Here is a 26,649-nt window from a genome sequence, read left to right on the forward strand (position 1 = left end):
TGCAGGGCCCATCCTTTGTGCACTCCACGCCCCTGTCATTGGGACAAAGCACTTTGACAATACCCCTCCCATTCCTGGATTGTTCTGGTCAGGTAGCCGAGGGTTTTCGGAACAAGCTGGCCCCATGGGATCATGGGAGTCCCATCAGCACTTTCAGCTACAGCCCGTCCCTTGCCACTGTGCAAAACAACTCGCCCAGAATAGATTGCCAGTAGCCTCCTTACAGTCACGCCATGCTGTTTGAATGAGGAGAGGTGCTGACCTTCATGTGACCTTCTGTTGCTTTCTGAAATCTTGCAGGGCCCAAGTTATACCTTGGAAAACCCTGATAAATAATTAACAAGATCATGACTGATCTGTGTCATTTAATAATCATTTCATTGAAGATTAGCAGAACCTGTTTTTAGTAAGCATTAATTTATCCAAAGTGACTTACAGTCCACTCATTACAGCAACAATCCCCTTGGGCATTGAGAGCCTTAAACAAGGGCACAATGGTGATTGTTCTTAGATTGTACCTTGCAGATACGCATGTAACGTTTCAACTCAACATTAGACCACCACTTTATTTTCATAATAGGGTTTACAATTATTCTTGCTCAGAGCTTAAGCTAAACTTCCTTGAGTACAAGATAGGAAAGGGCCGAAGGTTTCCACAGTATAGTGATTTACAGCAAGTGTTGAGTTAATATGTTTCTCATGTTACCAGCAGAGGGCATAAGAACCAGAATACAACAATGCAACAGGGCCTGTGAAACCTACTAAGGTTTTTTCTTCTGGTGGAGCAGATTTTAAGACATGACATGCTGATATGTTAATTACTATATGCATGTGACTGTATTCAGACTGAATGGATTTTTATTACGATTGTTTATGATGTGTCCCTGCTCACCTGTTGTATTTACTCCAAACTCTGAAATACGGGACGGCAAGGAAAAACAAAACAAAACAGAAGGCAGCACCTGCCCAGGGGCAGTCAATACCAGGGAATGTGCCTGCTCATCCAATTGGTCAAAGTTACAATGAAAGAGCCATGGAAATGTCCAGGGCAATCTACTGGAACACAGTTCATTAAGTTTAGCAGGACCTTCTGATGTGTTCTCATGCCCCTCTCTTTGTCTATGTCCTTCACAAAGGGAAATGCCATTGCCAGTGAGCCCATGAGAAATAACCTTGTCTTATGGAAAAAAAAAAAATCGAACTGTACTATTTTAAAATAACAGACACAGAACATTGTTTACCAAACGTTTTATTGTTGCTCGTACATTTTTCAAGACATTCAGTATTCTCAATATTAAAACACATGTAGTTTTTGCTGTAAAAAGCCTATATAAAGCTTGTTTTCATCATACTGTAAGGTGTTGATCCAGTAATATCTATATTATGTTAACTCACAATGCTCTGGTCCAAAAAAAGATTGCTTTGGCAAAGAAAAACAAAAGCAGTTTGTGCAGCACATACTGTCAATTTGGTCAGAGATTCTGGTTACACATTTACTTACCAACAATAGGTGTCATGTTATTTAAATGAATATAATCTAAACATTATTGACAGAGATTGCTCTAAATACAATCCCTAACTTTTATAAAATCATGACTGATTCTGTATAAGATATAGTTATGATTTAGGATGTGATCATGATATACATAAAAACAGTCAAACTATTACACAGAATGATATATGAACCATTTTAACTTTAATATTTTAACATTATAATGAACAAACTTTAAACATTAACGATATTTTATAACAAAAAAGATTTATGAATATGTAAAATGTTGTGAAAATGGCCATAATTATCTTTGTCCTTACACTTTCTAAATAGAACGCAACCACAAAATATTCTTCATTATTAAATCATGACATGAAAATAGTGTAAAGATTATGTTTTTTCACGTCAGATTTTGGCAACAAAATCAAAATGCACGTTTTACTTTTTGAATTGACTGAGATCGTCCCTGAGCGTAGAACCAGGACTGGGGCTTAGTTTTAGCTCATAATGTACTATATAAGTGCAGGAACATTGACCTTGAGTCTGTATTTGCTAATCATCAGTAGGCCTGATAAGAACCTAGCTTTACACACCCACAAACCTCATGAGCATTCATATTTTTAGCTCTGTGGATTGATTTTGGCCTTGAGCCCACTCTAATCCACCAGGCAAAACTGCCACTGGACCATCACCATTTGCGTCAAGATCAGTGAATTCAGTAACAACATAGATTGTTGTAAGTTGATAGTTGTTTGTAAATTATATCTCTATAGCCACTGAGTCTGTGAAAAAAAACTGAAGAAAAAAAAGCTGAAATTTCTGCCATTTAGTATCTACTGGTTGATTATCATTGACTACAAAGGGTTTAACACCATGATTCTGTGAGACCAGAAAACAAAGAAATCTAAATCCATCGTGATTTGAGGGTTAGCACGTAGCCTAACTAGAAGTAGCCTTCAGATCATACTCCAGGGAGCACTTCAGGGTGTCCAAGGATTTTGCTAATTTTAATGTACCCCATAGGTAATGTTCAGTAATCTGTTGTTTGCTTGACAAAATCCAACAAGTACAACCAGACATTTTTAACCTATGAATAGCATTTGAAAAAATGACAATACTCAGAGCTCACCAAAATCTTTATTTTGGCATTTTGGGCCAAAAGGGACATCTAAAAGATACGTTGGAGGTCAAGACAGGGACAAGGCCATGTGTGAAGTAAGGTAGAAACACCCCATTATATGTAAACTTTGAATGGTAGCTCTATGCAACGCTATCTTGCAATGTATCTCTGAACATCACTGCTCCATTTAAACAATTGTGGAGCTTTAATAGCTTCAACTAAGCAGACAAGGCTTTGGAATATTTAGAGATATAATTTAAGGACAATTTGCTTTAGCTAAATAAATATATATGCCACAGGCCATTCTCAATCCATTTCCATCTTTCAGGCAAAGCCTGTACCTTTCCTTACCTAACCTAGGCATCCACAAACTGAAAAGGCAATCTCCAGCCCTTCGCTGATCACTTCAGTCTCCCACAGTACTGGGGTTAGAGCAACACACTGAACTGCGCAGTGTTCTTATAATGCCTTCGCTCTTCTTCCGTTGCCTGGGCTGCAGTGCCAGGCTGCTGACATTGTCTGTGGAGTCTTGCGTTTGAGCAGCCGCAGCTGCAGCAGCTGCAGTCTCTTTGATCTGAAGTTCCAGATGCTTTTGAATTGCTAGGCCAAGATCTTCAGGGTCCACAGCTGCACCATACACCTCCCATGTCATACCCTCAGCATCCCATTCCACTTCCTTCACAGGGGTCCTATGACACATGCGCTCCAAAGGTGTGTCTGAAATAGGATCCGCTCTTAAACTAATTTCAGGAAACACATGAGAAAGAGGGGAAGCAAGGGAATCAGACACGGTTTGCACACCAACATCTCTGAGATCATGGTCAGATGTCATGGTAGTGGCATCTTTGACTGTCCTGTTAAAACCAGTCTGGCCTGTTCTGTCCAGTCGAAGGCAAGAAGAGTTCTGCCCCCTAAACTCGGATCCACAGCAATGCCCTGTACTGTGGCTGTCAAGTCTGGTCTCGCTGACTGAGGACACAAGTGGTGGAAAACCGAGCAAGCCTGAATGGAGCAGTGATCTTTGCCCTGCACAAGGGCTTCCTGCACAAGGTGGCCGTGATATCAAATGTCCAGGGCATGGAACAACACTGCAAGTACTTCTCAAACAGGCAGTGTTCATCATGTGACCAGAACAGGTAGATCTGTGGCATACAGTTAAATGACTTTCACAGTTGCTCTGAGCACGGTCTTCTGTATTTGCTCCCTGTGGTGTGAAGTTGTTACTCAGACCCGAAGAACTCATTCTACAAGGCACTCTGCAACAGCTGCACCCTGTCAGGTTCTCTGCAGGCCTGCAACACGGACAACATCCCTCCCTGCACATCAGACCCTTCATCCTTAAATCCCTATTTGTGGATGGTGAGTGCGGCACACACTTCACACCACTATGCACCTGATTTTGCCCCAGGAGTGGATCTTGCATTGGAGTCCTTCTGGGCGAGTCCTCCATGACGCTCCAGGATCTTGCAGGTCCTCCATGCCAGATTACAGTATCAGGGGTGCTGTTGCCACTGCACATGTTCCCCTGTTCATGATCACAAATGTTCACAGGGACTCCACATGGTCCACCCAGACTGATAGGCCTTTGTGTACATGCTGCACTGCTGACGCTTTTACGCAAGTTCTGGCGGGTACCATGCCAGCTCCGTTCGTTGAGGAGGTCCACTCACCATTTCTGTCGAGCTTTTGGATAAAGAAATGATTGGCAACTCATGGTTCTCCACTGTTTCAGCATCAGCAGATCCAAGACTGATGCTTGGGAGGTACATCTCAGATGTAGGTCTTTGTCCTTCCTCCATTGTGAATAATCTACTGGTAAAGAAAGACATACAATTTTAAACTAATTATGAAAAGTACATAATTCATATTTAAACATTAATTATTATTTACACAACATATTTTAAACAATTATAAGGAAAGAAGCACACCAAATTTTCCTCTATTTAGTTGTCTGCTAGGCAATCCATTGAATTTCAATGACCCTTAAACCTTTACTTTTATAATAGATAAAGATTTCTTTTGTGCTTACAGCACATAGATTAAAGTGAATAGTACAGGGGGATCCCTAGGTATCTCTCCCTTGAGTGACTGACCAGATTACAGATGGATAAACCCAATTTCAGTCTTAAAATCATGGTTATGCCAGCTCCTCTCAAAAGGATATTAATCTACATGGTGCTCCAGCACAGGTGGCTGATTCCACTCCACATGGTCCGGTCCCATAAGGACAGTAGGTTTACTGTAAATTCACAAACTGTGCTATACTTTAAGGTATGGACTCCAAATCATTACTGTCAGAATGTGTTTCTCATTTCCAGGAACTCTTGAGAGCAATGAGTGAATGTGTGTCTGGCCTGTTCATGTTTACATCACACTTCAATCACTCCAGCAGATTTTTTGGGAGACACTTTTGGGTCTGTCACTCCCTACTGTCAACACACACATACTGCTGACTCCAAATTACAACACACTCACACTCTAATCTCTACAGTTATTCAAGGCACACTTCAATACTATACGTAACTTTAGAATGTAGTGGTTACTTGCCATTGAGGTGCCATTTTAAAGCAACTTGCAGTGCACTAAGTGAAGTAATATTTCCTGTGAAGCAACCAGAGGTTAAGTGCCTCAAAGACACTGGCATTTCAGAACTGTAAGGAGTAAACTCAGAAATAAACTTGCAACCTTTGTGTTATCTGCTCGTTTTCTTAATCATTAGGCCATCACCATCTGTTTATGCCCCTGTGACTACTTGCTGAATCATACCATATAAATCTAATTTCCAAGGATGCCCACACAGAAGGTGCACATGCAGAACTCTGAAGAAAGCTCAGCAGATTTCTGCAGAATTGGAACACGCAACATTCACAAAGTTTACAAATCTGCGATCCCTTGTGTGCTTATTTTTTAAACATTGTAGTGAATTTGACTATGCTTTCATCTACCTAAGTGTGTAATAGACTTTTGCACTGTCTATAATTAAAATACCACATTCTCAAGAAAAAGTGTTTGGTTCTATGGGAACAGAAAGCCGATGTGTGCCAAAGCCAGTGTTCCTCATCCATTACATAAACTGCAGAAAATCTACAAAAATTATATTATCATATTATCATATACTGTGCAACAGGTTTTCAAAAATTTTTTTTTTTTTTGTTATTAACACTATTTAACACTAAGTATATAATTTGGTGAGTGTTACATAATAATAATAATAATAAAGCAGAACAAATCTCAAAAATAACCTGTACAAATGACCACAACTCTAACAGAATGACAGATGTTATCTCTCCACAGTTATCATGGGAAAACATGATACTTATCTTCCCACTGCATCTAAAAATAATAGGCAAGGTGTTCACTGTTAACCCTCCTCATCCACCTCAACCCACAGTCTAACCTACATCCTTGCAGACAACCATACACCTGTACTGGCGCCAGACTGTGACACACACACACAAACACACATGTAAATATAAACACTCCAGTGAACCTCTCATCTCCTACAAGAAAACCAAACAAGAAAGATCTCACCTTTTGGATTTACTTGCAAACATGCATGATCTAGTCAAGACCTTGTGTCACCCTTTGTCTTTCCTTCCTTGTCATCTTCACTTCCCCTTTTTAAAGCCTCGTTTTATCATTTCCTTTCACACTGAGCAGCACTTGCTTTATGAAGACAGCTGCGGTTTCCCTCATGGCCACAGGTAAGTCAACAACCTCCCTCCCTCCACACACACACACATGCATACGCACATACCTCCCACTTCCTCCTCTCGTCTCCTTCCCCTCTTCCCAGACGGATCCCACCTCCGTCACTTCTTTCCTCTCCTCCACTCCTGCTCTCTCGCTCCTCTCTAAGTGAACAGGACAGAGTGGGTGTATAGCTGGATTATCAGTCGTTGTCATCTGATTACACACCACACGCTCCCTCTCTGAGAGGAAATCCACCGTGGAGGGGGAGGAGGTGCAAAGACACACAGACAGAAATGGTGGGAGGCAAGGAGAGCTGTATGCCCAATGGGGGTGGGGGGGAAAGAAGATTTAGAGGATTTATGGGATGAAATGTGGGATTTAGAGGAAGAACAGGTAGGCGCTATTGAATGTCACAAAAGGAAATCAGATATCTTTCCAAATCAATACAATAAATACTCTGTCTTCTATCTTTCTTACACACACATGTTCATTCTCACACACTCATAGCTCCTGCTGCTTACTCATCCCGTCTCTCTCTTCCTGTTGCTATAGAAACAGCCATGCTCAATAGGAGCCCAATGAATTTTCATCATGTCTTTTTTTTTTAAGTTGTCATGGGAACAATGAAAACAGTCTCTTTGAAAGAAGGGCTTGTGGTGCCAGGAAACCATTATGATGTGTCTGTGACTCATCTTTCTGATCACCTGTCCATATACTTGGCATCACAAACTCACCTGTTCCATAATAACTCCAGTTCAGAGGTTACGCAAAGGCAGAATCCTGACATGTTGTTTTGTGTAAAAACATGCTGAAGTTACATTATTTATGTTTTTACTCACCCTTGAACAAACCAGAATGTTTTTTTCCCTATTTACGGAGACATTTGGGACCTGTTGCTGTAACAACATTTTGTTGGCATAATAACACAGATGCATACATACATTAAATCAGTTGTGTCAGGTGTATTTCCACTGTAATTATAAACCCTTATGCCCAGCCTTAATTTAATGTTATATTAGACAAGACTCCTTGAAGTCAACTTAAAGTGATAGTTCACTCAAAAATGAAAATTCTGTTATCCGCTTCAAACCTGTATGACTTTCTTTTTTCTGCAGAACACAGAAGAAAATATTTTGAAGAACGCTGGGGTTCCCAATGACTTTAAGTATATGTAAATTTTTTGTTGTTTTTTTTGTATGTGTGTGTGTTCCACAGAGAAATTAGGAGTCACGCAGGTCGGAATGACATGAAAGTAAATCGATTCACCCTTCGCCAGGACTTTGACTGACAGGTGATCTGACCAATCATAACCCTCAATCTGCCATTTTGTCCAACAAACAAACCAGACAGGAGATTATTAACGAGATTAACATTGGTGGACTTGAACTTGAAAAATGGTGTATTGACGTCTTTCCATGGTTGAAACAAGATACCTCACGAAAATTCCATAAAGAACCTTTAACATCTGAAGAACCTATCTCTTTCACAAAAGGTTCTTTGTGGTGAAAGAAGGTTCTTCAGATTATAAACAGATAAGAAAGAGATGGTTCTTTAAAGAACCTTTGACTGAATGGCTCTTTGTGGAACCAAAAGTGGTTCTTCTATGGCAGGGGTGGGAAACGTTGATCCTGGAGGGCCGGTGTCCCTGCAGAGTTTAGCTCCAACCAGTACCGCCGCTCCCTATATGCAGAGTACGCAGTTTGCATAGGGAACCAACTCCCGGGGGGGAAGCACCATCCCAGTTGCATCACTTTCATTCATAATCCTGTGAAACGTGTTTTAATGTCGGTCATAATTTCACCACCACCAACGCATCTAATATTCTCTCCGAGTTTCCATGTCCCCTTATGAAAATTAGCCATGGTTTTAACACGAATAAAACCAAAAAAGTAGGGTTCCTGTAGCCATGGTAACCGCAAATTAACCATGGTTTTGTTACTTCAAATAATAATTTACAAATAAGTATTAAGATAATATTTGTGTGGTTATAAAAACAAACCTAAACCAACAACAGCCTTTAAAATGAATTAAAATGCATTATATAAAAACAATGAGGTAACCCTGCTGAAGAAAAAAACAAAAAACAATAGAACCATCACAGAAAATTCCAATACCATCACCAATGAATCACAAATACCATTACAAACATTACAAACCATCAATTTCGAACCATTAAAACCATTTTTAATGGTTTTCTGTTGTGTGTTTTGGGACATATTCCATTAGGATTTATTGGTTTTAACAAGCCACCAATAGAAGGTGACCAATTACCATAGAGACCAACAGGCACCATTACAGTTTCCATTAAATCAATACAAGTCCCATTATAACCAGTAAGACCATTACAAATTTTGTGATGGTGTCTATTTTTTATTTTTGTTTCAACATGCTATTACAAATGCCTGCAAAGGGAGCCCAAGACCTGGTAATTGCTGCTGTTATACTTACAGGACGATCAAATCCTTGTTTAATAGACTATTGACAAAACATTTAATTCAAATATTTTTGGCGACTTTTTTGCTATAGATTTTTTGCCTCTATAATTTCTTCAACAAAAAAAAAAATGTGGACATCACAACCCTTACAAAAATTAACCATGGTTTTATCGTAGTAAAACTGCTTAATTTTCTTTTGCATGATTTCTGAATGCTTGAGACCATAAAATCAATCAGACAACTGTATTTATAAAATAATATCCATAAGTAACTGTCTAGAGCTACAATTGTAATTTGTAAATAATACAATTTAATTACAATTTATTGATTTACTTTAATAAAATGTAAAAGTTGTCTTCAACCCTAATCAAACACATCTGAACCAGCTAATCAAGGTCTTCAGGAAGCACTTAGGTATTTTTTCCAGGTTTTTTCAGGGTTGGAGCTAAACTCTGCAGGAGAACCCTTGTGAAAAAGAAGTGTGCTTAATTGCAGTAAAAGTGTACTTTTTGTGTACTTCAATTATTAAAAGTATACTTTTTAAAAAGTGCACTTGCAAATAATATAATCTAAATTAAAGGCCACTTAAGTGTACTTAAAGAGAGTACACTTTAATGACAATAGGTCTTAACATACTTAAGTGCACTTTTTAAAAATGCACTTTATAATAATGTCTAATTAAGTATTACTTAAACATACATTTGACATAATTATGATTGTATTGTGTTTTAAATAATTACACTTATTTTTATATATTTATCAATATTTGAAAGCACATGTAAATAAATAATTTATTTTAATTTCAACTTTAGTGTGTTTTTCAAAATTACATTTGTTTATGTATTTTAAATGTATTTGGTCTATAATATATACTGTGCATTAATGCACTTGAAATGTATTTTTCTTCTAAACTTAAATACACTTTCTTATACAGTATACTCCAATAAAACGTATTGTTGAGATTTTCATCACCAGCTCTTGCGCTATTAACTCTATGAAGTTGAATTTTTGACATAACATTTGATACAGTGTCATTTATGAGAGTACTGTATTTGTATGTAATAGTACTGTACTTTACATCTGTGTACAGAATACTTTAAATATCATTATGTTGTTCTCACTTAAACACATTTAATTGCAAGCAAAAATTTAACAGATCTTAACAAAATTAATTTGCATTCAAATAAATTTGATTTGAATTAGACTAGGCATTGCACTTTTAGTTAGGTGAATGAGTCATGAATGAGTCTAATAGTCTTTGGTCTAACTACACAATGAATTAGGACAACTTTATTACTGCAGATAATGAATGAAGTATATCTTGATATAAGCTTTCTTTACTCTTAATTTAGTCTTGTCATTCCTGCCATTCACACCCGGCAGTTCTTGCTATGGACTCGGGAGGGGAATTTATCATGTCCTATAATTTATCTATGAATGCATTCTGATATCGGAATGTTATCGCGTGTGTGGACCAAGAAATTTGACTGCTGAAAATACAATATTGTATTTTTAACTAAATGATTTAAAATTCAATGTAACGCTACAAAACAAAATTCAAAGATCCGATCTAATAATATTTAATGTATATAATCGATATTAGCCACCAGAAATATTCAATATATCAGCCACCTCTAGAAATAATGTTGTTGTGTTTATTTTTGCATCTGAAGAGAAAGATGTCCCATTACTGGTTGTGTTTGTAATATGTAATATTTTTGTATTTATCTGGAGTTATTCATTTTGCAGGATCAGCACAGATTTGTTACAGGAGATACAGCGTGGAAACACATGACGTTAGATGTAAGTCAGATCACCCTGATCACGCATGACAAGCTAAAAAAGTGCTATATTAAGTCACTATCCTTGTGGATTTTAAATGCTTTGAATCTTTTCCATTTGCAAGTAATATATTCCCACCTGTGCATTTAAAGATCCCCCTCTAATCATCATATATTTTACAGGTAACAAACCAAAGGAAGAGGACAGCAGCTTTGCTGTGTCAGTCACATTGAAGATGTGCAAGAAACGCTTGCAAGGCAAGATGAGGGGAAAAAAAATGAAGTTACCTTTCTTCATTTTCATAGATTTTGGGATATTTATCTATATTTGGGTAAATGATAAAGTTATGTTTTACTCCCTGTAAAGCCCAGTGTCAGTGAAGATGGTGTGGTCCGGAAATCTGAAGGAACATCTTGCAGCACTCTACTACAATGTTGCCCTGATGATTGAGGTAATTCACCTCTTAGGTGATGCAGATGTGGTCAAAAGTTTACATACACCTTGCAGAATAAACTGCTTCATCAGAGCAGAAATTGCTATTTTTTAATGATTCTACCCCTCTACCCTCTTACTGCTTAAATTATTAACATTTGCAGATACTGGAAGGTGTATATGAACTTTGGACATCAACTGTGTCTATTGCTTTCACTCAATTTAACCATTTATAATGACTGGATACGTTTTATAACAATTGTTCTTCTTTCTTTCGTCAAGGATTTTTTTCTGACTTTCCTGCCTCTTTGGAGCATTTCCGCTCAAAGAGACCTTGGAGAGATGGTGTGCATCTTCATGACATTTGAAGTTTACTGCCGATAAAGAGCTTCTGGGACACTGACAAACACCACTTGCCAGCAAGTTCATTTGGAACTTTATTTATTCAGTCAAATTTGCATTCACTAATGCTGGAGTAAGATTTTAGAAGAAACCTTTCAGGCCTGTTTAATGTTGGTGCTAGTAAAGGTTTGAGAATTTATGGCCTGGTTTCACAGACAGGGCTTAGACCAAGCCAAGATTAGGCCATAGGTCAATTAGGACATTTAAGTCATTTTCATTAACATGCCTTAGAAAAAACATTACTAGTGTGCATCTTGAGACAAAATAAAGGCACTGATATTTTTAAAGATCAGTCAGTGCAAGTTTCTTTCAGTCGAAACAGCTCAGAATTACACTTTAGTCTGGGGCAGGTCTTAAGCCTTGTCTGTGAAACCGAGGGTACCATTAACACAGTTTGGTAATGTTTTACAATAAGGTCTCATTTGTTGTACGAATTATAATTTTCTTGATTTTTCTTTTTGTTGTATCAATTGTGTGTGTTTGTGTGTTAGTAATCCTATTATGGATTACTCCATAAAACATTATGGAGACCAAATGACTCCAGAAGGATAGTAATACCAGTAAATTTTGACCTTGTGGACATTTTAGGTCCCCAATGAGGAAACGGGTTTATAATCCATACAGAATAATGTTTTCTATGATGGCAAGATTAGGTACTTTTGTATGTAAGTGATTTTGCATTGTTCTCCAGAATCATTGTAATAAGTGAGTTAAAGTGTTGCAGCTGTGTATGTAGTGTTGGGTTTTTCTTGTGCATAAGCAAAAAGCATTTTTGTTTCATGTAGTGGGTTTTCATTTTGTGTTTGTGTTGATTGTAACTAAGTAATTAAGAGATTTGTTTTAAATAGCCTATAATAAATTTCAAATTCATTGCCAGAGATATGTGACATTGAAGTACATTGAAATGACATTGAAGTATATTTTAGTTCACATTAATTGCTTATTGAGAAGTACATATTTACCATATTTCAAAGTACATATAAAACATACTAAAGTCCCACTTAAGTGGTTCAAAAATATCAATCAAAAGTATAACTAACTGCATTTAATGTCATTTTAAACTGTAATATATTTGCAATAAATTACAAATAACATGCATTTAGGTGATCAGAAATATTACATTTAATTCATGCTTAAGTGTATTGTTAACGGACATTAAAGTATATTTTAGTTAACATTAATTGCTTGTTAGTACATTAGTAGTACACTTTAACCATATTTTAAAGACACTAGAAACAATTATGAAAGTACATATAAAGATGTACTAAAAAGTACCACTTACAAGTTCAACTTATCGCATTTAATATCACTTTAAAATGTGAAATTGTTCAAGTTAATTACAATAACAATGTATATAAGCGTCGAAAATAACATTTAATTTGCACTTATGTGTGTTCTTTTAAAGTATATTATTTCTGCTATAAGTACACTTTATAAAAAATGTATTTTTCACAAGGGAATGGCTCTTCAGGATCAACGTTCCCCACCCCTGTTCTATGGCATTCATTCCAAAAGTAACCTGCTCTGTTTTGTCGGCATGTTGTCATTGTCCTCCACGTCGTCCATTGTCCTTTGCTCCGCAATATGTTTTTCACTGCATGAGAACATGATGTGTGGTTTGTCGGACGTAGTAACAGGGGAGGGTTTTTGAGAAGGGTCAATTATGACAAAATTTTGGGCTGAACTATACCTTTAAATTGTTCTCTTTCAGTGCATGATATAAGATGATTACTTCTTACAGAAAAATGTGTTTTATTATGATATAATAAAATATTATGCATACAATTATGGTCTAATATATATATATGACAAATTTTTGCTGCTTTTTCAGTTTACTGAAGATCAGTTGGCAAAAATTCTTAAACATTTGATCTTAACTTCATTGCACAGTTTGTTTCTAAAATGCTGTTTACTAAATCCATTTGTGTTGGGACTAGATTAATATTTTTGTTGACAATCTGAAACGACAGGGTTCCCAGCATTCTTTGCATAGGACTAGATATTAAGGTGCTAGCATGCACTGCACTAGCTCATTAGTTACTTTGACACATCAAATTTTATTAGAATTTACTCAGTTCAATTAGGTTTCTGCTACTACATACAGTATCTGAGATGAGTTTAGATTAAGTAACTGGTGTTTTTATTGCAATCAAATGTCTTGAAACTCCATGCAAGCTGACCACATTTAGAGGTATTGTGGGAACAGCAGACGTGTTGCCTGATTACAGCCTAGATAAACTTCCCTTGTTCTCAAAGAGTTATTCATTAACGCTTAGTGAATGCAAACTAGGCTGCTGCAGACATCATAACATTCAATCTGCAGTTATGAAACAACAGTCTATGAGCCCTGTGGTGGCTGATTCACTGAGATCAAATCATATTACAGAAGTCACATCCATTCAATTAAACATATCTGAATAGCTTTCAGCAATTTTGTTTGGAAGTCCTTTTAGCTTGCTAATTGCCTGTAAATAGTCACAGTTTGTATGCTCACTGGACTGAATCAAGGTTTTGTGTTTGTTTGGAAATAAATACTGCAACTGGCAGAGCTCATATCGCTCACCTGCTTAAGCCAGTGTTCGGTGTTGATTAACTATCCTGGGAAGCCTCAGGGGGACTGTAGTACCCCGCTGTAGGGTGACCAGGCTGTCAGAAGACACAGCTTACTCTCAATGGGACATCAGGAAAAGCACCCATGAGACAACCTCTGGGCAAAATGAGAAACCGGTGATTGGTGATTCACATTGACTCTACTGGAGAGAAAGAGAGACTTTATTCAGTTAGGAGTTAGACAGACTGTGGCCTTCCATGGCTGGTGAGTAGAAGGTTATTGGAAACTGTTGTACAAACTATACTTGAGACCTATTTTACACAGATCTGTTACTATGTGATAGTGGATCTTTAAGACAAACAGACAACATTGTTTGTTTTGCCAGGCTGCAAATATTTGATCATCTTATACGACTTAATGTAAGTTATTACATAATATGTATGTTAGTTGCACCAAAGCTTACTTTGCCAGACACGAGGGTCTAATGCTGTCATAGCGACGTGTATTTCTGTGCGTGCTAATGTGATATGCTATTAGACACTGCTGAGCAGATGGTTGACCCCTGTACACTAATAATCTTCATGTGCAATTGAACAATTATTGACCAGTGAGTCAAAGTGCCCTTAAAATTCACAATTATGAGAGCATGCTGCTTAAATACATATATACAAGTTCTCCCTTTTAGCTTATGGATACCAGTAGTTACCATCTGAGAAACAACTGTGCATGTCAAAAGCTTATTTAAAGGGACAGTTTACCCAAAAATGAAAATTCTGTCATCATTTGAGCACAAAAGTAGATATTTTAAAGAATGGATCTATCCTAAAATGAAAGTCAATGGGGTCCAAACCAACATCAGAGCCCATTGACCACGAAATGGACAATAGTTAAATATCATCTTTTAATGTTTCAAAGAAAAAAGGAAGTCATACAGATTTGGAACGACATGAGCGTGAGTAAATGGTGGCAGAATTAAATTTTTTTGAGTGAACTATCTCATATTAAAACATGGATCTGTATACTAGTTAAATGTAATATAATATAATTCATATATGTTAAAATTACATTTTTTTTTATAAAATCAGAAAAAGAATCCTTATATTTATTTTTTTCCCCATAAAATAATACCATAACAGCTTGTTTGCTTAGATTTAATAAGTGTACAAATCCTTTTTTAAATCCTTTTCTAAGCACAGCAAGCCTTAAAGACATACTATAATATAGTATTTATAGAATATTATTATATAATATTCAAGATTTATGTAAATTTCACTTTTAATTTCTAAATTATGAGCTGTATTAAATGACTACAATACCTGTTAGGAGGTTCTGGTTCACCCGCACTGTATTCCTCCAGGCGGCTGCAGTAAATTCCCTACAGTAAAGGAGAAAACAGGTTGTTGCTCTAGAAATACTGTGTTTCTTGAGCAGCAAAAGCACAATGTGCTCCACCTCTTGCATGCAGGTCTCCACTAAAGTGTGTTGACACAAGACACTTGACACATCTATTTAAAAGGCATGAGAGAAAGAGACTGTCCAATAGTGTCACACAGCAGGTTTAGTTAATGCAAAGCCATGTTCTCTGTTGTATGAAACACTGAGTGAGAGGGGAGGGTGACTGGCCACTGAGTTTGTTTTGTGTCTGTGCCATTAGATCCACTTGTAGCACTGGCTTGTGGACTGTCTGCAGCATTTCTGTTCCTGTTGCTGTTTGGCCTATCAGTGTATCTACTGTGGAGGAAGAGACAAACTCAAACGCTCTACATGGGACTGATACCTACCACCCCCACAATCCCACGATGCACCACTCCAGTGCTTCAGACATCACAGAGCAGCAGCTATGGGTAAATAACAGTTGTTGCTTGTCTAGAAATGGCAAGAATACAAAATGTATACAGTATCATTGCAATGCAAGGTGAAAAAATTTAATAAATACATCCTATCCAAGCTCTTGGGCTTTTTTTTGCAGTGAAGAGAGGCAGGGACTAGTTGTCACAAGGGCTAATAACGTTTTGTGAGCACGCATACATTTTCTCTAGCAGCATAACAGTTTTTTTAGCCAATCCTTCATGTTATAAGAGAGATTGGTGCTAGATGTCACACATTTTACTTTACTGAAATGTGAATTTTTACATTATTTGTATTTCCTAATTAAATATCTATTAATAATAATAATTCTTAATTTAAGTTACTATATTAAAAGCTATTATTATAGCATTTATTGATTTGTTTGTTTGTTAGTTTATCCTAATTACATTTTAATCTATATATAAAAGTATAATTAAGAAAATAAACATACATTAAGTAAATAAATGATACAATGAAAAAGCAATAAAAGTTATTTATTATAGATTTATTTACTTATTGTGTTTATTTTTATTTCTTAAAATTATATGCAGGTATAAAATAGACATTATATAATATATGAATACAGATTATATGCAGACATAAACATTTAATTGTAAAAAATGTGTAAACAAATAATATAACAATGTAAAATAAATAAATTGATATAAAATTCACATTTTAATAACGTGACTGTAAATAAGCCACAGTAAATAAATAAATGACAAATATAAAATAAAATAACTAAATATAATAAATGGATATAAAAATTCACATTTAGTAATGTAAAATATGTAAGATTTGTAAATAAGCATAATAAACAAATAAATAATATAACCAAATAAAATAAATATAATAGAAAAAAAATCATATTTTAATTAATTAAAGTGTGACATCTGGCACTGATCTCTCTTATAGCATTCCCTATGAAATGTGGGATGAAGTGCATCTACCCATTCTTATCTTTGAATTTTCACAGCTCAGGTGATGTTCCTTTCTTTGTGCCTCCTCGGTTCAAAAGAACACCCCAACTAAAAGAGGAGAAAGAAGAAACAGAGCATGCTGAGGAATGGGAACTCCATCCAGATCTGCACACCCAGCGAGGCTCTCTGACAGTAGGGAGTATGTCAGGACTGCAATACAGGCATTAGGCATCAGAAACAATGATACAAAGGAAGTATAAAGAGAATGTTTTGACTGTTTCTCATTCTGCTCTATGTGGTCCTTGAGGTTGGTTCCCCCTGGGCAGCATAAGACCAGACCTGTACCAGCTCCCAGAGGAGCCCAGTGAATGGGCGCTTCCCAATGGCTCAGTTGTTCGTCTGTGGTTCGCTCTGCGGTATCAGCAGGAGAGAGAGCAGCTGGTAGTGTCTCTGCTCCGTGCTGCTAACCTGCCCGCTCTGTGCCAGGGTAATGTCACACTGGTAAAACTGCAGCTGTTACCGTCTGATGACCGACGACACCGTCAAGCCAAAGCACGACGGAAAGGTTGTCATCCGCAGTTCAACGACACCTTTGTGTTTCAGGTAAAGAGTTTCTCCTGATAAACATTGGCAGTCTTCATCTCTCTGTATGTGGGTACATCATCAATCTTCCCCATTATATGGAAATACAAGTGCTTTTAACTAATGTTTCACGATTTGTTTGCAAATTTATTTTCAAAAACGTTTTAAATAATGGAGAAACTTTTTGAAATTAGAGAAGATATTTCATAGTTGATGTCTCCATCTACTGGCCATTGCAAGCAGGTTTCCTGAGTCATTCCTCTAAGCATTTATAAATACCAAATACAAATACAAAAAATATTCTGGGTTCAGTAGAAGTTTGTGACAAGCTGATAAACAAGCTGCTGATTTTTTAATGTTAATGAAATGCTATTCAATGTCTCTTATTCTCAACAAGACTGCATTTATCTGTCTAGATACAGTAAAACAGTAAAATATTATTACAATTTAAAATTCATGGTGTCTATTTAAATATATTTTAAAATGTAATTTATTCCTGTGATGGCAAAGCTGAATTGTCAGTATAATTACGCCAGTCTTTAGTGTCACATGAGCCTTCAGAAATCTTTCTAATATTCTCATTTTTATGAGCTCACCACGGTTATTATAGTTAACTAGAACTAAAACCATAAAAAAAACTTTATAGAGATTTAAAAAATAAATAAATAATAAAAGTGACAAAATCACCAAAATACTAAAACTTTAACAAATAGATAAATAAAATATAACAATAAAATAATTCAATCTATTAATAAAACAATCTGCAATAGTGCTCAAATTTCAAATTATTATCAATAATTAATCTTAATATGGAAATGGCAATACATTTATTTCAGTTAAAAAGAACAGCATTTATTTGAAATAGAATTGTTTTGTAACATTATAGATGTCTTTACTGTCAGTTGAAGTATACATTTCTTCCAAAAAAAATAAATAAATACAAAATAAATCTTGACCCCAAACGTTTTAACGGTACACTCAAAATAAGGCCTTTAAGCTTTCTCCTATGCCGTCTAACAGGTATCTAATAGCTGTGTCGACCAGTGCTCTCTGAGTATGAGCATGCACACTGTGGACCATCAGAAGAAGCACCATCTTGTGGGTCAAGTCCTGATCCCACTCAGATATTCTGAACTGAAGGAGACGGCAGGCAAAGTGCAGTGGAGGGATCTGGACAATGAAAGTGATCAAGTATGACACTTCAATATTAAAGGAATAGTTAACGCAGACATGAAAATTCTGTCATCATTTACTCACCTTCATGTCTTTCCAAACCTGTGTGAATTTCTGGGGATTCTGGGGAAAGAGTGCTGTACCAATGTGTTTTTTTTTCTGCTGTTGTAGCCCCTTTCAAAAAACGGTGACATCCAGGTGTCTTTGAACTACAATGAGTCCCTGCACCGCCTCACTGTGGTTGTTCTACGAGCGCGAGGGTTGCAGTGTTGTAGTGATGCAGGTGAGAAACAGAGCAATACAATACAGAGTCAAGCAGTCTTTGTGCACCTTTAACTTGCATGTAAAATGGATGGTACAGGTGTGTGCGCCCAGGTCTCTCTGAATATACATACTCAGGTGGTGAGGAACAAGTGGACCACTGTAGCGAAAGGAAATAATCCATCCTTTAATGAGAGGCTTACCTTCAGGCTCCTCCCCATGCAGCTGGACACGGCCTGTCTGACCCTACAGCTCCAGCAGCCCAGCACAGAGGAACCCGGTAACTGTCAATCAGTCATTTCCAAGAAATAATATAAGACAAAGTACTATGTTAAATTAAAAATACTAGAGGGAACCAAAATGAAAGTGTTTAAAAAAAACTCCAACAAAAAATGTTAATTGAAATAAAATATAATTAGATAGAAAAACTTACACTAAATGAAAATAAGAAATGTTGCCTAGGTAACTAAGATAATTAATTTTAATAAAAAAAAATACTAACACTAGCTTTTCTAATCTTTTTGTATTTTATCTAGTTGTTTTCTTTTTATTTATTATACAATTAACAAAAGCAAAAAAGGCATCTAACACTAGCTTGCTCTATTCTTTTTCTGTTCTATCTGTTTTCTTTTTATTTATTATATAATAAAAAAATAAACCTTGCTACGTGCACTGTATTAAGCTAACTGAGACTTGTCATGGCACTTGCGTATCATTGCTCTTTTGTTGGTTTTGATTGCTTCCACTATCCTCATTTGTAAGTCGCTTTGGATAAAATGACTAAATGTAAATGTAATTTGCACTACAATTACTAACTGAAAAAAAATTAGCTTTAAAACTGGAATAAAAATTTATTAAACTTAAATAGTAATATTTAAAAAAACTAATAAAAAATGACAAAACAAAATTAAACTTAAATTTAAAATATAAAAATAAAAGTCGTCAAAAAATTAATAAAAATAATATATAATAATATAGATATAATAAAAATAATACTAAACCCTATTAATATTAATAATACTATACCCGAATTTGATTGATCAAAACTGGCTGACTGGTAACAACAAAGAAAAATGCACACAATTTCTGAAATATATATATAAAAAAACACATATTAAAGATTCTGCACTATTTCTAGGTCACTAATTAAACTGATATGCTGATCATGGTAATTTTTCAATTAAACTAAATTTTTCTTTTTTTTTTTTTACTGATATTATAATATGGACCACAAAACCAGTCATAATGGTGATAAAAAAGAAAAAAAAAGAGATTTATTTCCATTGATGTATGGTTTGTTATGATAGGACATTATTCAGCTGAGATACAACTATTTGAAAATCTGGAATCTGAGGGTGCAAAAAAAATCTAAATATTGAGGAAAATCTCCTTTAAAGTTGTCCAAATGAAGTTCTTAGCAATGCATATTACTAATCAAAAATTAAGTTTTGATATATTTATGGCACGAAATTTACCAAATTTCTTCATGGAACACGATCTTTAATATCCTAATGATTTTTGGCATAAAAGAAAAATCGATAATTTTGACCCATACCGTTTATTGTTGGCTATTGCTACAAATATATCTGTGCTACTTATGGCTGGTTTTGTGGTCCAGGGTGACATATATAATTAGAAATTATTTAAAAAATTATAAAATAAATATACTGGTTCATTCCCCATTCACCAGTGGTCTTAGACATAACAGTTATTTTAATATACCTATGTATCTGTACTCAGTCACTATATTTTGTCTTTACTGGCAGTGTTGTTGGGCATTGTGGTCATTGGGCCGTTCATGTATGCGAGGGGCAGAGAACTGGAACACTGGAACGACATGGTCAGCAAACCACAGGAGCTGGTCAGGCAATGGCACCCGCTGGGATCCGCTGACACAGTACAGGGCCCTCAATGAATAACATGCTACAAACTCAATGCCACCTCCCTCCTCTCTTTGAAAACAATGGTAGCATTTTTTCTTATCTTTGAGGTGGAAGTGTTTTTTTTTCTCAGTACAAGACTGATGTCAGAAAATCAAATGGAATTAAAGTCAAAAGAAAATGTTTATTGATAGCATACATTGGTGAATGACCTTTGCATTTAATTACATTATTTTAAAAAACAGTTTGCTCCTCAAAGCCCATCAGAACAACTGTGTGACTTGATGCAGGAGGTAAAAATACAGTTCAGTTGTACAATAGGGTTCTCACACTTTTAACCCACAAATTTCTATTCTCATTTCCATTTGTTTGTAATTAATGGATAAGAAATTTGTTTCATTTGGATTCAGATTGATTCACATCCATTCTTCAATCCTCTTTTCCTATGTAGGGTCACAGAGATTGATACTGAATCGTTCAGACCAATTTGTGAACTGGTTTGATTGATTTATTGAAAAGAATGATTCGCTCACAAATTGGACATACACTACCATTCAAAAGTTTGGGATCAGTACATTTTAAAATAATAATAAGCATTACGTTGATCAAAAGTGACAGTAAAAAAATATATTATATAATGTTACAAAAACAGTCCATTTTAAATAATTGCTGTTCTTTTAAACTTTCTGTTTATCAAATAATCCTGAAATGTTTCTTGAGCACCAAATCAGCATATTAGACTGATTTGTGAAGGATCATGTGACACTGAAGACTGGAGTAATGGCTACTGGAAATTCAGCTTTGCCATCAAAAGAATAAATTACTTTTGAAAATATATTAGAAACAGTTATTTTAAATTGTAATAATATTACTGTTTTTACTGTATTTTTGATGAAAAAAAAATGTATATGTGGCCTTGGTGAGTATGAGAGAAAATGAAACAATAAAACACTTACCAACCCCAAACTTTTGAACAGTAGTGTAACAAGTTTTACTCAAAAGCAAGCACTGCACACAGTGAGAATTCCCCCACCCCTTCTGGGCCTACATTCATGTAATATTGGAATAGGCCAGTTTAGCAGGGGTTTACTAGATGATTATTGATGGACATTAACTTTTTGCAGTTATCAATCCAGAATGAAATTTAAAACCCAATTATGTGTAACACTGATTAAATGTAGTTCATTAGTTAAGCCTGCTTTCACATGGACTGTGTTTGGACCCAAAGACTGTAAACATAAGTCATGATTCTCATCTGTTAATCTATTTCCCTTGGTGCATTTTGCAACACGGTTGCATATTGTGACCTGGGTGCGTGTAGCTGCTCTGACCCTGAACACTGGGTCTGGATAATCCACTACTGTAAGGCCTCTTATGGACTAATCACAGAGTTCAGAAAGGCTAGCAGATTGCAGCTCGGCGTCCACCTGTTCTCATGTTCTATGTACAGCCAGCGTAGATCTGTAGGACTTAAACTGCCTGGACACAACATGTCTTGTGACCTGGCTTGTGATTTTGGCTCTCGATTGGTACCTTCGGGATCAGACGTGACGTCTGAGCAATAGGAAACTGAGAGCAGTTATATTCTATGTTTGTGCTTTCAGATCCATTCTTTATTACGAATGGCTGAAATGAGCTCCTTAAATTTTGGGACGTGGTTTACACCAGATCACCGGTTTAGGCCACCTCAGACGTCCAAAAGCACTACCATAAATCCTCACAAAAGGGTATGAAGCACTGCTGCCCTCAGATTCCTGTTTCTTGGTATGTTTTTCACTGAGCATTTGATAACTTTATACAATTTGGGGCAGCTGCCTAGGTGGGCAAAGTTCGGTAAGCGGTGTCCAGTCTGGTGGCCATTTTTTGCACCCCACAGCATCGTGGAGCACCTTTGAAGCACTTCTACTGCCACAGAGTACTGGCCGTTTGTCCACTGTTTCAGCCTGACCACCGTCACAGCCGAAGAGAAGCCGAAAGCGTACCGTGAGGTTCCACGGAAAACCCGCTCCCCTTCACCAAAATACGCCCCTTCCTCCCAGGAGAGCATGGAGCCGTCTTCTTCGCCCATGTCGGCCAGGTTACAAAGGGCTAGAAGGCAAGAGCTCAGCAATGCCTCGTTCTCACGGTACTGGAGAAGAACGGACACCAGTCGTGGGACAGCTCCGAGCCTCAAGAATCGCTCCTGCTGCAAGTCTGGCAAAAAAATAATATCTTAAATCCCAAAGTCCAAGGTCAGCATCAAGATACAGATTGCTAGACTCTAAATAGCTTCCAATTTTTCCTAAAAATCTGTGATTTATCAGAGGGATACTGGACCCAAAAATGAAAATTCTGGCATCATCCCTCATTTGGAAGAATAAAAAAACATTGAAACCCGTTTAACTTTGTTGGATAGACTAAAGAAAAAGAAAAAAACACTGATGACAAATAAAGTGTCTCTTTAAAAATCTATGCTTGTGTTATCTTTATTGATGTTTTCTGAAATGGATAAGGTAATTTTCAATCCTGCCATTAAATATTTTACAGTTAAATATCTGGCAATGTTCACACACAGCTTTTGCGCACTCCACTTCTCGTGAACGCTGCTTGTTCCAGCAAAATATACACAGTATAGAAGGCATCCAAATAAATAAAACACTATTGTTGCCAATGACAAACTAATTCGAAAGCTTTCAAATTTGAAAAATTTAAAAAAATTTAACTATTTTCTGAAACTACACATCTGACTCACATCATCTCAGATTCAGATTCAAAATGCCCCTGAAACAGATCACTCACTGCTGTCATAACAAATCCTGGCGATGGCCTGGCTAACGTGAAGGAGAAGGTCCTGGTCTTGGCTGAGCAGTAAGGTCACAAGGGCAGATACAATCCCTGTCTCAAAGCATTGCTCTCTCACGGGAGCTAAAGAAAGATGGAATTATAGAATAAATAATCAGTCAATACTCTGTTGAGCTCCCATTATTTGAAAAATTTGCAGTTTATCCAGTGCAACCTATTAGAAAAACAATCCCACAAGCAACCTGAGGTAAAGGTGTAGGTCTTGTTTATGGATCATTTCTTCAGCCCAGCCCATATTCACAAGGCTACACCAACAAACACATGCATTATATTTGTATACATTTGTTCATACCATCTCTGGCCAGTTCAGCTACCAGTCTGGCAGTGTGAGTAGTGAGCGTGCTCTTTCTTCTTAAAATCTGAGCCAGAACAGGCAGAATCCCACTTTCTACCACCTGCTCTGATATGCCTTTATCTAGGACAGGAAAAACACATTACACAAAGCTTGGGGTCAGTAATATGTAATAATGTATTTGAAAGAAAGTCTGTATTTATTTGATACAAAATACAGTACAACAATAATATTGTGGAATAATATTACAATTAATAACCATTCTCTATTTAATATTTTTTTAAATGTGAATTATTTCTGTAATGGCAAAGCTGAATTTTTAGCACATTAACTTTCCAATATGCTGAAAGAAAAGGTAATTTCTTATGAATAAAAAGTCACTTTTTTTATTATTATGTTGAAAACAGTTGTGCTGCTAAATATTTTTGTGGAAACTGTGACATTTTTCTAGGATTCATTGATGAATACAAACTTCAAAAGAACAGTATTTATTTAAAATACTTTTTTGGAAAATTATAAATGTCTTTACTCAGTTTTTTTTAATGAATTTTATGTGTCCTTGGAGAATAAAATTATTAATTTTAATTGTACCGACCTCAAACATAAACGGTTATGAATATATACCCCAACCCTCTGAAAGTACAACAAATTGGATAAATTGTGCACATCATGCTAAACCAGGAGTGCCCATCCCTGTTCCCGGAGATCTACCTTCCTGCAGAGCTCAGTTCCAACCCTGATCAAACACACCTGTCTGTAATTATCAAGTGCTCCTTCAGATCCTAATTAGTTGGTTCAGTTGTGTTTGATCAGAGTTGGAATTGAACTCTGCAGGAAGGTTCTCTCCAGTTGTCCTCAGAGAACATATGCACAGATTAACAAATGATGTTTCTACAAACAACAGGTCACTCACAGCTGGCCACCTGGTTGCTTGTGTACAAAGGAGCAGTCTGGCTAATCGTTCCTGTCACTCAATGCCTCTCACAGAGACAAATGCGGATTAGAGCGTCTCTGTTTTCAAATCCACAGGAGTTGCGTATCCTTCTCACAGCTATCCTTGTTGATGTATTAATTATGGTTTCTCACCTGTGCTCAGATGATTTGTGATATGTGAACCTGGACCATTTTTTTTTAATTGAGATGTATACATAATCCAATTCCATTTATGTATAATTCCATTGATGTATGGTTTGTTATGATAGGACAATATTTGGCCGAGATACAACTATTTGAAAATCTGGAATCTGAGGGTGCAAAAAATCGAAATAGAGAAAATCGCCTTTAAATTTGTCTAATGAAGTTCTTCTGCATACTACTAATAAAAAAATGAAGTTTTGATATACAGTAGGAAATTTACAAAATATTTTCATGGAACATGAACTTTACTTAATGTCCTAATGATTTTTGGCATAAAAGAAAAATCAATAATTTGTGAAAAAACTAATAATGTGAAATATGGGTTTTGTGGTCCAGGGTAACATATGCAGGGGATAATGCAAAGCCACTTGTTCATTATCGCAAAATAATCCTCACAGGGTCTTGTATCATTTCAGTACATAATCAGACTGTACATTTTCCTGCTTTTTACACATCAAACATTGATTTAAGTTTATATTATTTGACTGTGAGATTAAAGTTAATGCAAAGTGGAATAAGAGACAAAACCAGTATAGCTATGTAAGAAACCTTTTGCTTAGGATGACTGCAAATATTACTGTTTAGAGTTCATTATGCAAAAATATTCAACCTTGTGTTGCAACTGACTAGACAAAATCAAGTTTTCCAGAGAGACACATAATAACTTATGATAGTAGCCTCGGTCAGGTCTAGCCAAAGTGTAGTAGTAGCCATACACACTAAGCAGCTTTCAGAACTCACTCAAAGTGCTGGTACATTCTGCATCTAACTAGCTGAAACGAGCTCATACCAATTGACAACGGTTTCAGTTTACTTTAAAGGAACTACTTTATAAAGGCATAATATATAGGAAATGTCACAAAATATAACATCCTGAATATTGCTCAGAGGGCCTGGTTTTTGTTACATAAGCACTCAACTAGTTCTATGCATGTCTACATGAATACATGTACACTCCTGACTTCTCCAGCCGAAAACAAATAATCTAAATCTTAAATTATGACAAAAAACATGAAATACTTCTTTCTATGGCAACATTGAGTACGGTGTCCAAATATGGCTTTAGCTCCTCCTCGACAAGTTCTGTGCTCACACTGATGGCCTCTATTGCAGCACTTAGTGAATCTGAGAATAGAAAATGTAAATCAAAACACATCCTTCACAGTCTTTCCATTGTGGCTGTTGTTACTTACCCTTGGGCACATTAGATAGTGGACGACCGGCCCCCATCTTGTCCATATGTCTGTGTGAGGTTGTGATGACCTCTTTAGTTCTCAGCACTGCTTGTGTCCTGGATTACCACGACAGTCTAAAATCTCACACAACTCCATGTCTTGCTTTGTATCAGTATATATTTGTGCAATATTGTCCTTTTTTGTGTCCTCCACCTGTTTTCCTTCCACTCTTGTCTGGAGTATACATACATGTATGTTTGCGAAACAAACTCCTCCCTCCCTCACTCATCACACATTTATTTTCTTCCTCTCAATCCCCGTCTCTCCACTGCCTGCTCTGATTCAGACCTACACTAATGCACTCCAAATCCTCAGTCTAACGAAAGCCTCACAGTGGACAGGACATCTGTAGGTGAGACTGTGAAATGCAGAACGCCCACATCAAACGTCTCCTAAAGGGCAGAAGAGAGAGAGGAACAACAAACTGACAAACAATATCATTGGCTCAGCTACAAATCTGACTCCATGGTGAGGATTTTCTCTGCACGCTCGCCAGGGATTCAGAAAAGCTGCTTTGTGATTAAATCTTTTGTGAAAATACAAAAGATTACAAAGCAGTTGAAGTGAGCATAA

General features: G+C 36.4%; 3 protein-coding genes across 8 annotated transcripts; 1 reads left to right on the top strand and 2 right to left on the bottom strand.

The window, feature by feature from the left end:
* Nucleotides 1–1,235: 1,235 nt before the first annotated feature.
* LOC306852553 (G protein-regulated inducer of neurite outgrowth 2) lies at nucleotides 1,236–15,396 on the bottom strand. 6 transcript variants are annotated; one of them, XM_079389474.1, is made up of 5 exons: nucleotides 15,360–15,396; nucleotides 15,224–15,282; nucleotides 13,920–14,109; nucleotides 6,370–6,466; nucleotides 1,236–4,424 (listed from the first exon to the last, which is right to left on the bottom strand). In XM_079389474.1, exon 5 carries the CDS (start codon nucleotides 4,129–4,131, stop codon nucleotides 3,019–3,021), a length of 1,113 nt encoding a protein of 370 aa, XP_079245600.1. In that variant the 5' UTR covers nucleotides 4,132–4,424; nucleotides 6,370–6,466; nucleotides 13,920–14,109; nucleotides 15,224–15,282; nucleotides 15,360–15,396; the 3' UTR covers nucleotides 1,236–3,018. The 6 variants fall into 6 exon arrangements, with proteins under 6 accessions (XP_079245600.1, XP_079245596.1, XP_079245599.1 ...); XM_079389470.1 differs by having other exon boundaries at nucleotides 13,920–14,063; nucleotides 15,224–15,391; XM_079389473.1 differs by having other exon boundaries at nucleotides 1,240–4,421; nucleotides 15,224–15,381.
* Nucleotides 13,978–23,012, top strand: syt15 (synaptotagmin XV). The gene is made up of 8 exons (XM_079389459.1): nucleotides 13,978–14,171; nucleotides 15,562–15,751; nucleotides 16,732–16,874; nucleotides 16,983–17,278; nucleotides 18,278–18,448; nucleotides 18,602–18,713; nucleotides 18,792–18,971; nucleotides 20,458–23,012. The coding sequence occupies exons 1-8, from the start codon at nucleotides 14,165–14,167 to the stop codon at nucleotides 20,604–20,606; spliced, it is 1,248 nt and encodes a 415-aa protein (XP_079245585.1). The 5' UTR covers nucleotides 13,978–14,164; the 3' UTR covers nucleotides 20,607–23,012.
* LOC306852554 (rap1 GTPase-GDP dissociation stimulator 1-B) lies at nucleotides 20,738–26,445 on the bottom strand. The gene is made up of 5 exons (XM_079389476.1): nucleotides 26,035–26,445; nucleotides 25,862–25,966; nucleotides 23,705–23,827; nucleotides 23,350–23,475; nucleotides 20,738–22,764 (listed from the first exon to the last, which is right to left on the bottom strand). The coding sequence occupies exons 1-5, from the start codon at nucleotides 26,078–26,080 to the stop codon at nucleotides 22,289–22,291; spliced, it is 876 nt and encodes a 291-aa protein (XP_079245602.1). The 5' UTR covers nucleotides 26,081–26,445; the 3' UTR covers nucleotides 20,738–22,288.
* Between the last annotated feature and the right edge of the window lie 204 nt (nucleotides 26,446–26,649).

Source organism: Barbus barbus (genome assembly GCF_936440315.1).
Source record: "Barbus barbus genome assembly, chromosome: 32".
In the NCBI taxonomy this organism is placed as follows: domain Eukaryota; kingdom Metazoa; phylum Chordata; class Actinopteri; order Cypriniformes; family Cyprinidae; genus Barbus; species Barbus barbus.

Bases quoted from the DNA above. Each gene is read 5' to 3' on its own strand.
- LOC306852554 (XM_079389476.1), bottom strand. From the start codon at position 26,080: ATGGACAAGATGGGGGCCGGTCGTCCACTATCTAATGTGCCCAAGG. The intron at 23,828-25,861 runs GTATTTCATGTT...TTCCTGTCCTAG, and splicing joins CAATGTTGCCATAGAAAGAA to ATAAAGGCATATCAGAGCAG. The intron at 23,476-23,704 runs GTATGAACAAAT...ATCTTTCTTTAG, and splicing joins AGCTGAACTGGCCAGAGATG to CTCCCGTGAGAGAGCAATGC.
- syt15 (XM_079389459.1), top strand. The intron at 15,752-16,731 runs GTAAATAACAGT...GAATTTTCACAG, and splicing joins TCACAGAGCAGCAGCTATGG to CTCAGGTGATGTTCCTTTCT. The intron at 18,972-20,457 runs GTAACTGTCAAT...CTTTACTGGCAG, and splicing joins GCCCAGCACAGAGGAACCCG to TGTTGTTGGGCATTGTGGTC.
- LOC306852553 (XM_079389474.1), bottom strand. From the start codon at position 4,131: ATGTGCAGTGGCAACAGCACCCCTGATACTGTAATCTGGCATGGAGGA.